We start from the raw sequence: 12,665 nt of genomic DNA on the forward strand, positions 1-12,665 counted from the left end.
AAAAGCAATTATATCTCAGCTATAAACTTTGGCATTCTACCTGTGCTAGCAAATTTTCACTGTGTTAATCTTTGATCAATCTGTACATGACACTACATATCTTTATGTCAGTGATTCTCTTAACCATTTCTCTTACCTAAGCTGGGATGGTACACCTGTGTTGTGATAGAAAACACTGATACTACAATCCCTAATATTATGGCCACCTAAGAAGCAATATTATAAATAAACTCCACACAATTATGAGGCTAAAGAAAACCTGGAAAATCTATGAAATACATCTATTTAAATTGCTCGTTAACTGAAGAAAATACTCCATCAGTATTTTCTTTGACTGACAAGCTGCCAATAGGCAGAAATAACCCTAAAAACCCAAGTTCCTTAAGGCATCCCAGTTCCTTGCTAGAGTCAACACTGTTCCTGTGGCATAAGTTAGAACTGAAGACTCACTTGTTTTTCTTTACTTTTGACTGTGACCTGAGCCTAACAGGCATGTCTTTGTGGAATGCCTCGAGATATCCTGGAGCATTGAGACACTGTACAGTTAAATTTTCCTGTCTATATGCTGTTTTATCACCTGAATTTCATTTGATTACTTCAGCACATGAATGAACTAGATGCTGATGACAGCAGTATTTCTAATGTACCTTGCAGAAGTGCTGAGCAAAATGTGTTCAGCTCAAGGGGAACAGTCAGGGCAGCCCAATAATACGGGCTCAGGTCAAACCAGAAGTGCATCCACTGTCTGGCACCAGCTCCAGCCATCATGAAATGTGAAGACAGGACAGTGGAGATGTGAAAATGCATGAAAGAGCAAAGGCAGATGGACAAATGAGACCCAGTCTTTCCAGTGGCATGGGGAGAAGTCAGCTCTAAGATGCAGTCTGCATTGGCAGGAATGATGCTGAGATCGGATTCTTCCATGTCACCTAATGCCACCCTCATTTCTGAGGTCTTGCAGCCTTTGTCAGAACTTAAATCCAACAGAAAGAAAACCAGAAGCAAGACAGGAGCAAAGTCAGATGGGGAAGAGCAATTTGTTCCTCTTCCCTGTGCTGGGCAGTTTCACACCAAAGTTCTGGAGAGTATCTTCAGACCTACTAATGCCCTGTGCCAACAGACCTACTAATGCTGTGCCCCCAGGCACAGCAAAAAATACTGCTGCTCAGCAATTTGCTTTTAATAATTTCCACCAGCTTCTTTTGACTTCTTATAAGGATCTATGTATAAGAATGAATTAGTGAGGAATTCTTGTAGCATGATTTCACATTACCTCTTTATCCTTGTAATTAATTCCCATTTTACCACAGAGGAAGCATTGTTGAATGACTTCTGAAGAGTTACAACTACATTCCAACATTGCAGAAACAATGGTTTTGTACAAGATTTTATGCCAATTAGTAATGGAGATGTAAACACAGACATTTTATGACATGAATGATTTCCAAAGCTTATTTTAAGCTGCACACATGAAAAATCGTTCTCATTCTTTGGTTACAGCAAAACGAATTTCAATCATTCTGAGACGGGGGAGGGTACAGTAAAATACTGATTCACAACTCTTGCAAACAAATGACATGCAGAGTGATTTTCTATAAACAGCTCAGTTCTGAGTAGAAGGGGATTTTTTTCTTGTCTGTCATTTTTCCACCTGTACCTATACATGAAAAGAAGTTCAGGAGCCTGCACTATCTCCACAGCAACAGTGTAATTCCTATTGACACTGCAGGAGCTGCATGCTGGTAGGAGCAGAGGGTTTACCCCTATGCATTTCTAGATAGCTTTGCCTAACCTAACCTAACCTAACCTAACCCAACCTAACCTAACCTAACCTAACCTAACCCAACCTAACCTAACCTAACCCAACCTAACCCAACCTAACCTATCCTAACCCAACCTAACCTAACCTATCCAAGCATTTATATTGTATACTTGGCAAAGTGGTAACGGAAGAGTATATTCAGGATATCTGCTGCAACTTCCTAGTTTATTCACTGCAACCACTAGTGCAAAGATTAGTCCAGAAGTGGTGGAGATGTCCACATTAAGGTTTTAAAGGCCCTGTGGTTCTTAGAGTTTACGCTATCTTGGCTGATCAAGGTAAAGCGGATAAGGACTGCAAATGCTTGACACACTTAAGCCTTGAGAAGCAATGAAGGGCCACAACCTTGTCCCACCATGTCTGGAAATGGCTGCTGTGTTTCTTAGAAGATGAACCCCATTAAGGTTCAGAGAAATGGGACTCGCTGTATCTAGCTTGAAACACTTACTTTGTAAGTGCAGAGGTAATGGCCCCAGGCTTCCTCTACAGTCAGTGCACAATTCATAACATCTCTTTCAGACAACAGTGGCAGGTTGGTGCTCTTGACCATGAAGAAAGGAAAAGCTGTTCACTTTGGGATTTTTGAGGTGGAGCAATATTAATTTAGGAGACAGCAAATTTTTATACATATATATACATATACACACAAAAAAAATCAGCTAATGTTTTACAACATTGGGGCACGTCAAAGGATCTACTCTTTCCATTAGTGCAACGTAACCCACTGGACAGTGTGTGTTACCAGGCTTCTCCAAATCAGCAGCTAGCTCCACAATAAAGGTACAGGTTTTTGAACACACTCAGATTGTGGATTTTCTTTTACTTCTATTATTTCCTCAGTACCAATCACTTTAGGAAATCCATTCACTGTGTCAATTATCTTTAGAAGTACAAATAAAAGTTGTTTGAAATACACCGAATATGTGTAAAACTTTCTGAATATGGACTAGAAAACAGTTTCTCCCTAAAAGTGGTGAAACTTTATACTTAGAAAACTTAAGCCTGGTAAAAGTGAAACATCATGCCTTTGATAGGCAAAGAGAGGGGATATGTAGTCAAATATATATTCCAACTTTCTAACTTCTGAGAAGCAGGGATTCAGCTGAGATTATCACCTTTTTCTCTGCACTGGTACACCCAGATCTGCCCCAGTGAACCACCAGCACAGACGCTATTGCTGAGACCGGGGCAGGTATGACTGCAGGTTCTGCTTGGTGAAGATGAAGACAAAAAATCCAGTCTACATATACATTGATAGAAGAAGAAATAAAACCAGGCTTAAACTGCAGCACTTTAGCCATTTCTAAGGATGAAGAGAGTGAAGCACTGCAGTGGGCTGTTTGGGAAGAATATGAAATACCTGTTGTAGCAGATCTTTAAGTAGAGATTAGAGACTGAGACAGGAGGAAGGTACCAATGACACCCTCAGGGCAGCGGTTGGACTCAGTGACCACCTGAGGTTGCAAACAGATCAGTTTTTCTCTGATTTGATGACCAGGGCTGAAAATACCACAATTTTCATGAGCATAAATTGTCTGGACACAGGTGAGTTGGTTTCACTTTTTTCCCCCCAGATAATAAGCTGTCAAAAAGTGTCCTATGTATTAAGTCCTGACAGTCACTGGATTTTGACATTTGGAGGAGAGGTGCACTGAGTATGCAGAAGGTTTTATTTATACCACAGTACAGAATTTGCTATCTCAGTCAAATTTAGCTTTTTCCTTTCATGCCTCTGTGCAAAGAGGCTGAACTTACACTGCAGACAGGACTGTGGGATCCATAAACAGAATCTGCTCGTAAGAAATACCATTAAATGCTACCATCAAGCTTCTGACTGTCACAATAAATACATTCAGCGGCATTTGAAGGGGTAGGCTGAGCGCAATGTAGGTGATCTGACTGAAATAAGAGCTGTGGATGACAAGCTAACTGAACAGACAAACCCCAGTGGATGAGGATGGAGCAATATGGTGTCACAGCCCAGAAGCTGCACTGCTGATGAGCAGCAGAGCTGCAGGGAGAGATTTTGGAGGAATGGGACAGTCCCTTTTCCTGGCAGGCACCTCATCCCTGTATGGCACCCTGCTGAGGAGCCACACTCGGGTGGGCACCCATCTGGCAATGCTTCCCAGTAATCATGGGGTGAACACCCCCCATGCACCCTGACTGTCACTGAGAACTGAAACTGGGTATTTGTCTGTAAGACAATGTTCTGGAGTCCCTGGCTAAGTAAGGTGTGAAATGAAAAAGCTTATGGTATAAAAACCCAGTTACGTCCATAAAATTAAGTTTTACCTAAATGTTACACTTCAAGATAGTGGAATACTTGTCTGAGAACAGGCAAAATCCATGAATATTAGTAGAAGTGAGATGTTGATAAAGGTCTTCCAAGACTTAAAATTTCTACTATAAAAATATTTTCAAGAGACAGTCAAGAAAGACTATATGATCTGACAGGCAGAAAAGCAAAAGAGATGCTATTTTTTGTCTCCTGAAAGACTGGTTGTAATTACAGCAGTTGAGAAAAAAGCAGATTACTGGCTCATCTCTTTACCTTCTGTAATATATCCATCGTTTGACATTCGTTTTGATTCAGTAAAACAGACTGCAAAGCTCTCAGCTCCTGTGTGTTTTAGGATTAGAAAAGGAAAGGTTATTTTTGTTCAGCTTGAAGGCTACGGTGGGGAGAATTACCAAGACTTCAGCATGCCACTTTGGCAGATACATAACCCTGCTCCTTTTGGTAAGCATCAGAAGATACCTGGGATATGAGCTTGAGTTCAACATAGCACAAAGCATCTTTTTAGTTAAGTTTCTGCTCACATAACTCCTGTAGCTTCCTCCAGCATAAACCTTTGGGCTGCTCTATTTTCCATTGATTATCCATAGACCAGTGGGCCCCATAGACTGAGGCAGCAAATGCTCAGGAAATGATAACTGTGTTATCTGAGCTCCATTTATCTTTTTAATGTTTGAAACTTTAAGGTAGCCAGTGCCCTGGAAACCCTGCCCTTGGCTGCAGGAGCGTGGAGCAGCCGTAGGGAACCAGACGGGTAGACTGGTTGCTTTGATACTCCATCCACCTTCAGTAACAAACAGAAAAGCTGGTGAAGATCATTACTATGATTATATGAATGAAGCTAGAGACTAACTTGGTCAAGAAAACTGAAGCACAATCTTTGCTTGGTGAAATGGAGATGTTTGTATCAGTACTTCAGGTATTAGCATCTCTAACTCGTTTGATATCTTTAAAAATGGACCTAAGGTTCTGATGATGTCTCTGAACCTGAACAAACAAGTTTCTTTTGGTCAAAATAAACAGAACACGAAAGAAAAGTAACCCTGGTGGGTTAAATCAGAGATCCAGTTAGCCCAGGAGCTTTTTCTGAAGTTGGCCAATAACAGATACTTAAAAGAAACAGTAGAAGAAATATAGTCCTTCCCCTTTTACGACCTCTATGCTTTTTGAATTCAACAATTAGAGTGTTCTGAGCTACATCACAAAAACGTTAAAAGTTGTCATTGGAGCCATTGCCTGAAGAGGTTGTAGTGAGGTGGGTGTTAGTCTTTTCTCCAAAATAACAAGGGACGGGACAAGAGGAAATTGCCCCAAGTTGCTCCAGGAGAGGTTTAGACTGGATATTAGGAAAAATTTCTTCACTGAAAGGGTTGCCAAGCATTGGAACAGGCTGCCCAGGGAAGCAGTTGAGTCACTATCCCTGGAGGTATTGAAAAGATGTGTAGCTGTGGTGCTTGGGGACATGGTTTAGTGGTGGGCTTGGCAGTGCTGAGTTCAAGATTGGACTCGATCTAGAAGACCTTTTCCAACCTAAATGATCTTGTGATTCTGTAATTCCTTTTTAACTTACTTATTTTTTTATACAATATACTGTAATAACCAGCATCAGAATTCAAGTATGTATTGTACAGAAAGGTACTATCCATTGCCTGGCTTAAACTTCAGACCAGAAGATTTCACCGGAGCTCCCTAATTAAAGATTCATAATCCCTGATTTTGTATCCATCCTGATTTTGTATTCTTTAACTTCAAAACCAGGGATTGGAGGAGTTCAATGAAATGAATTAAAAATGATCTAAATATTCTAAATCCCATTTTTTTAAATGCTGAGCTCATTTTCTAGATGAGGGAACACGCACAAGTTTGGCTTGAAAAACAGGAACTTTTGGCTTTTGAAAAGATTATCCTTTAGCTATCCCTGCTAACAGGTTTGTAACTGTATTGCTGAACATTGGTAAACACCTTTGTAGTGATACACAGAAGCTGGTCAGCTACAAACGTCACACCAGCTGTAATACTTTCTTTGTATCTTATCTCTGGTTTTGGGATTAAGAATGAGCAATACATACATAAGACTTTTAAAATCTCCACAATAACCAGACAGTTTGTATTTTTAGATCATAGTTAGCTCAGAGAAATTTTGCCTCTACTGAAACCTTTGCTGTGGGTTATTAGATCTTTAACATTGCTTCTGTAGGGGAAGAAAGGAGTCAGGGCCAGCAAGGTGATTCAGGTAAAAGTGCATCAGGATAACCCTTTTACCTGGGAAAAAAATGCAAGGATTCTCTGTATTCAGCTAAATTTTGTTTAAAAGAATGCTACCATGCACATCTCCTGGCCAAATTTAGAAACACCCTATGAAAAGGTATTCTCTCAGTTCCACCTTGATAGTAAACTAAGGCAGTACCACTTGCCCACACAGTCATGAATGTATAAGCCCATTTCTATCTTAATTTTATCTTGATTTCAAACCAGAAGAGTTCTCCTGGGCCTACTGCAGCCCTCTTTACCTAGACTGTATTTCTCCCAGACAAAGAAAGTAAAGGATGTACTGCTGGACAGCTTACATCACTTCTGTTTGAACGCTGAAAGTCTAAATGGAAATACTGATCCCTAAACCTCACATACATATATGTGTACTTGAACACCCTATTTTATGTATTGATGCTTGATTTAACAGTGAAGCCTTCTTCCCTTTATGTTCTTTCAAACACAACTCTACATTATCTTTCCCCCCACAGCCTTGAAATGGTGGAGTTTTTAGCAAATGCTAACAATAGACAGTGTGCTCCAAAAAGGGTCCAACAGTCTTGGTCTATAATTACACAATTTCCTAAACACTGAAACAAACATTGATGTGAGTAGCTGGAAGATTAATTTATGCTGATGACAAAAATGGAAAAACAATTTGGGAAATCAAGTGGTAATTAAATTCTTGACAGACTCACTTGAATAAGGACCATTAGTTGTATGACTGAATTATTCCCTGGAGGCTTTGATTATATACAGGAAACAGACATTTAACAAGTGATTTCACTGGCAATATAAAGCCAATTATCTCCCCAAATAAATGGCAACATTAATTTACAGGGTTGCAGAGAGTGGTCATTTCAAACTAAAAAATGGGTTTCTGGCTCCTGAAGAAACGCAATGAGGTGAATAAGTCCCTTTCACAATGGATTTTGTTATGTACCAAATAATCTGTATGTGCAAATAATTTGCAGAGGCTGAACTCTGATTCCGTATACCTTATAAATCTGGAAAACTGGCTTCAGTCAGTGTGATTATTCTACATTTATACTCAGGAATTGTTCTTTAGAGCAGTAACAGGAAAGTATTTGCAAGTCTGAAATGTTAATTTGCTGGCATGTATGGGCTTGGGACCCACCACGCTAGGAAGTGCATGTTCATAGCTAGAGGAACTTCTTACGCTGCTAATCTATGTGCAAGGACAGAATAAACTCAGATAAAGGAAGTACTATTATTCCCATTACAGAGGGAAACTGAAGCAAGAAGAGATGAAGAATGAGAATTTCAAACTAGGCAGAGGACCGCAGGAGCAGCAAGTCTGGAAGGGACCTGCTGAGTCCCTTGCTGGCACCTATCGACAACTGTGTCCTCTCATCACCCAGTTTTGGCCTTGCCCTGTGTTTTCTGCAGCCAAACAGAACTATTTGCTGATGGTTTTTGAAGCTCTGCTGCTTGGTTTGCTCATGGAAGCCCTCAGTTGTAAATCCCATGCATGCCAACTGGACCGTTTTCAGAAATAAATCCCTGCAGATGTAATGTCAAGTGTTCACTCCTGCTGCAAATGGAAGCTACACTTCAGCAGAAAAATACACCTCAACAGCCAGGACTGTGGGCACTTCTCCTGCTATAACTCTTCGCCAGCCAGACAGCAAGGTGCAGGATATTAGACATCAGGCTAGTGAGAACTCTTGGCTGTTGGGCACAATAAAGCGATGCTGCAGAGTGGTAACAGTAGGAATGCTGTTCTCTCCAGATGTAGCTGGTGAAAGGGAACTTGCATGTTTTATGGTGGCTGACCCATCATGCCTGCTGCGAAACACACTTGTGTTCAATGTCTGTCACAACTGTCAAAGCAGGACATCCAAAACCTAAACTTTGCTTCTAACTTTCAACCTCAGTTTGATACTTGACAGCTTTTGAAGCCAGGGAATTTACACTTCTTGCCCTGTTTCATGAAACAATTATCCACCTGCATTGGTTTTTAGTCTTTTCTATCCATCATTTAACTAAAAGCACAGCTATCACAGAATGCCCTTTATTGCTTGGTATCTTCTGATTAGGAGGCACTGTCAGTCAGTATTATTATAAAAAGAGTATTTAATTACTTCAAAGATGATATCATACTATAACCATCTATATTTCACTATACCCCGTGTCTTGGTTGCAACAATCTCAATATTTGTTATGCTGCTAAAATTTTCTCTACTCTGAAACATATAAACCAATTACAAAGTTCAATTTCAAAATGTTTCACTATTTACGTACCCCTTTTGCATCAATTACACCAGGTTTCGCGTTGAATTTCACCGTCTTCAAACGTGCACGCTCCTTCCTTTCAACTCTGGAGAACAGAAAAAGAAAGAAACACATGCTGATTATAGCAGTGTTCTGTATGATGTATTTGAGATCTGAGCTCCCAAGACCATTGGTGGCTTATTATGCATAACATGAGCATTTAAAGCAAATTTTATAAATTGGAAAGAGATGTCAGGTCAGTTCCTCCACTCTCCATCGTATTTGAGAAGTTGTGGCAGTCCAGTGAAGTTCTCACTGACTGGAAAAGGGGAAACATAGCCCCCATTTTTAAAAAGGGGAAAAAGGAAGATCTGGGGAACTACAGGTCAGTCAGTCTCCCCTCGGTCCTTGGCAAGATCATGGAGCAGACCCTCCTGGAATCTATGCTAAGGCACATGGAGAGTAAGAAGGTGAGTGGTGACAGCCAACATGGCTTCACAAAGCACAGACCAATTTGGCGGCTTCCTATGATGGGGCTATGGTGTTGGTGGATAAAGGAAGAACAACTGACATTATCTACCTGGACTTGTGCAAGTCATTTGACACTGTCCTGCGTGACATCCTTGTCTCTAAACTGGAGAGACATGGATTTGATGGATGGATCGCTCAGTGGATAAGGAATTGGCTGGATGGTCACACTCAAAGAATTGAGGTCAACGGCTCAGTGTCCAAGTAGAGACTGGTGATGAATTGTGTTCCTCAGGGGTCAGTACTGAGACCAGCGTTGTTTAACATGTCTGTGACATGGACAACGGGATTGATTGCACCCTCGGCACGTTTGCCAGTGACACCAATTTGTGTGGAGCAGCCGACACACTGGAGGGAAGGGATGCCATCAGAGGGACCTTGACAGGCTCAAGAGGTGGGACACCACCAACTTCATGAAGTTCAACCAAGCCAAGTGCAAGGTCCTACACCTGGGTCTCGGCAATGTAAACCATTCTATGATTTTATGATTCTTGAAGCTATTCATGTCCTTACTCACCTTGACTAATATGGGCATTACTGTAAAAATGACATTTACTACCTTTGCAAAATTTTCTTCAGAATCTATCATCTACTGGCACAAGAAAAAAATATGATGATTTACCTATAATTGAAACAGTAACTCTATTTGTCTAAGATTAGGAATTGCTCTAGAAAATCCAAGTTGAATCCTGCAAAACTAGCTTTTAAGACCTTGATATTATTTTTTTATTAGGCAATAAATAGCTAGGGGAAAAATGAGGTTTATTATATCCTCCAAACTGGTCCATATATGACCCTTTTCCTAACTTTCACAGATTCACACAAATGACTTCCTACAGATATCTTGATTTCTAAGTCTGGATAGTAAGAATACATAATTTCTCATAATTAGTTTTTAAAATATAACCTCTAGTCTAACTAGTGATAATTAACATGTTTCCTTCTATCTGAGTGTGCTTACATATTTTCTACTGAAACACATGAATGCTGGTTACTATAGTTACAGTTTAAATTTAGAATAAATGCATTTCTCTGTAAGCATAGAATATTCACATGGAAACAGCTCAAATGCGGCTTTCAAATTAAATCTGTGTAATTAAAAACACATGAACGGTCTGAAACTTAAACTAGCAGATGAAGTCCCTTGGTAGCACTGATAAGAAATGAAGACTTCAGGCTGTGTAATTGCCTAAACAGGATTGATGCCTTCTGAGAAAATAATTAGCTCAAATGAACACAGTATTCTACTTATTAATCTGTGTTAACATTTAAACTCATTCCAGCCCTGTCTAACTTCCTAAAACATCTGCTTTTAACTTCATTTCTCATTCACTGAGTAAAGAAACTTGGAAATTAACCCTGAAAAGTGGATCTTACTTATGAAATTTGTCATAATTGCACTGGCAGCCATGGAGGCATCATGGTTTTCTACAGGCATAGCAGACAGATGAGGAGCTGCAGAAACATTCTGTATTGCTTTGAGAAGTATATAAATAATGTCATTTAGCATCATTAATCCTCCAGGCAAACATGCTAACAGTGTTGCCTGCTGAATAGTCCAAATATTTCACAATCTGGTACTGTATTATGGATAGCACACAGTGTTGCTCCTGTGACATTTTTCCTGACACCTTCCACAATAAACCTGTTCTCGGTTACTTGTAATTTAGCTGAGCTGTAAACTTCCAAGCTGAAATTTCATGTATCTCAGGCTGATTACGTTACTGTTACTACCTAAAATGTCAATGAAATGGGTTAGGTGTTGGAAAAGACTGGGGTAAAAGAGGTGGTTTTGCTCAGTTTATTATATACTCTTAAAGCGCTTCAGCTCAGGTGCTCTACTGCCTTCATGTCTTGGGTCTGGGTCTTCAAATGTGGCAGTGGGTTGCTCTGGTGTCAGGCATGTATCACTCTTTTTTCCTGGAGAAGTCAACCCAGTATCTGTCTGAAAAGCTTTGGTTTTACATGTGCTGGAGAAGTCTGTTAGAATTCAGCTTGGTTCTCCAAAGATTTCATGTTTGTTGAGGTGGTCAGTGTGCAGGACTGCAGTGAGCGAAGATGTTCCCACAATACCTCATCTGAGCAACTGGGAAACTTGCCATAGACAGAGGTAGGAAAGGAACTTAAATGGTGTAGGTAAAAAGTATTGAATACCAGTTCTTTAAGCATCATTGATCCAGCTCTTGGAATACACATTCTTTAAAAGGAAATCTAATTCAAGCACTTCTAGAACTTTTTTTTTTCAGTATTTGGGTCTGTAATTGGTTTGTAATTTAAGGAAAAAATAAATTGACTCCCTTTTTTCCCCAGGAAAAAGGGAACAATGGAGGCACAAAGGAGTTTTTTGCAGCAGCTGACACTGTGAATGCCTAAATAGCATAGAAGTGTAGATTCCTCACATGGCTTTAGCTGACAGCAAACCTACCGTCCCTTGGACAGCATTTTGATCAATCAGCTGAGGAGGTTGCCTTTAAGGGAAGAAATGTTTCACTTTGAGCTGTATCTGTTTTTCATTCAACACTGCTACACAAAGCAGGATTATGGGGTTGTGCACAAAAATCTGAAGTGAAAGGGGAGGATTCATATATGTCACATTCAGAGAGGCCCAAGTTAGCAACCCGGACTTGCCTGACTTACGCGTTGCTCCTGTGCCCCTTTCTAACTGTGTATCTGCTCTATAGAGCTATGTCTAAGGGATGAGGAAAGCACAGACACAATTTCAAAACTACTTCATGGCTAAAGTTCCATTTTCAAAGTGCCTGGGGGTCACTGAAACACAGTGAGATTTCAAGACATGTTTAAAGACACCTACACTCAGCATTCAAATGTGTCTTGGGAGCTGAAAAGCTCTGAACTCCACATGGAGACAGCATCGCCTTGCACAGCTGATGGGGATTTCACCTCCAGCTTTCCACCTGCTCATCAAACAGAGCTCTCTGCAGAAACACTGCTTTGTACAGAGAAATGGCCCAAGACCATCTGAGATCCAGGACAGCTGAAGTATAGCCTGAACACTTGTTCCTTCTTGAAACCATTCTTGGTAGTAGATACCTCATGGCCCTTTTGTTTTCAAAAATTGTCAGATTCATTCTCTTCTTCCCATGTAAAGCTAAAGGAGTGGAGAGGTCCACTGAAAATACACCTCAGCCTGGAGTTTTTCCTCACTAGCAAGTAATAGACTTCAGTTCTTTAGGTTGCTGTTCTCTTCCTACTTGTCTGAGAACTTATTACTGCGGTGCAGCACTCACTGCATTGTAATGTCTATCTGCTTTTGTGCTTCTGGGCACATGTAGCTATTGAAAATGGGCCTCTGGGATTTTTCCGAATGAGACTTTCATTTATTCATGTGGACTGCAAACAAGAAGAAATCAAGCATTAACTCAACCAGACATGAACTGTGATCCTCCATTGTTAGGGGTTAATAGACCACTGGTAATTTTGTCAGTGTCCTTCTAAAAGGAGCAATTAGTCTTCACAGCAGAAACGTAAAATATCAAGTGAGACATGCTTTAATCTCCAATAACAGTGCTC

General features: G+C 40.3%; 1 protein-coding gene across 1 annotated transcript in view; it reads right to left on the reverse strand.

The window, feature by feature from the left end:
• The window catches only part of LOC104402488 (disks large homolog 2), a gene marked incomplete at both ends in the record, with an annotated part of 363,023 nt that overhangs the window by 22,312 nt on the left and 328,046 nt on the right, over nt 1-12,665 (reverse strand). The window contains one exon of the mRNA XM_010010378.1: nt 8,637-8,712. Within this exon, the coding sequence (XP_010008680.1) occupies nt 8,637-8,712 (76 nt within the window). The remainder of the gene's footprint in view (nt 1-8,636; nt 8,713-12,665) is intronic.

The sequence above is a fragment of the Nestor notabilis genome, unplaced genomic scaffold, assembly GCF_000696875.1.
Source record: "Nestor notabilis isolate BGI_N333 unplaced genomic scaffold, ASM69687v1 scaffold1630, whole genome shotgun sequence".
Classification (NCBI taxonomy): Eukaryota; Metazoa; Chordata; class Aves; order Psittaciformes; family Psittacidae; genus Nestor; species Nestor notabilis.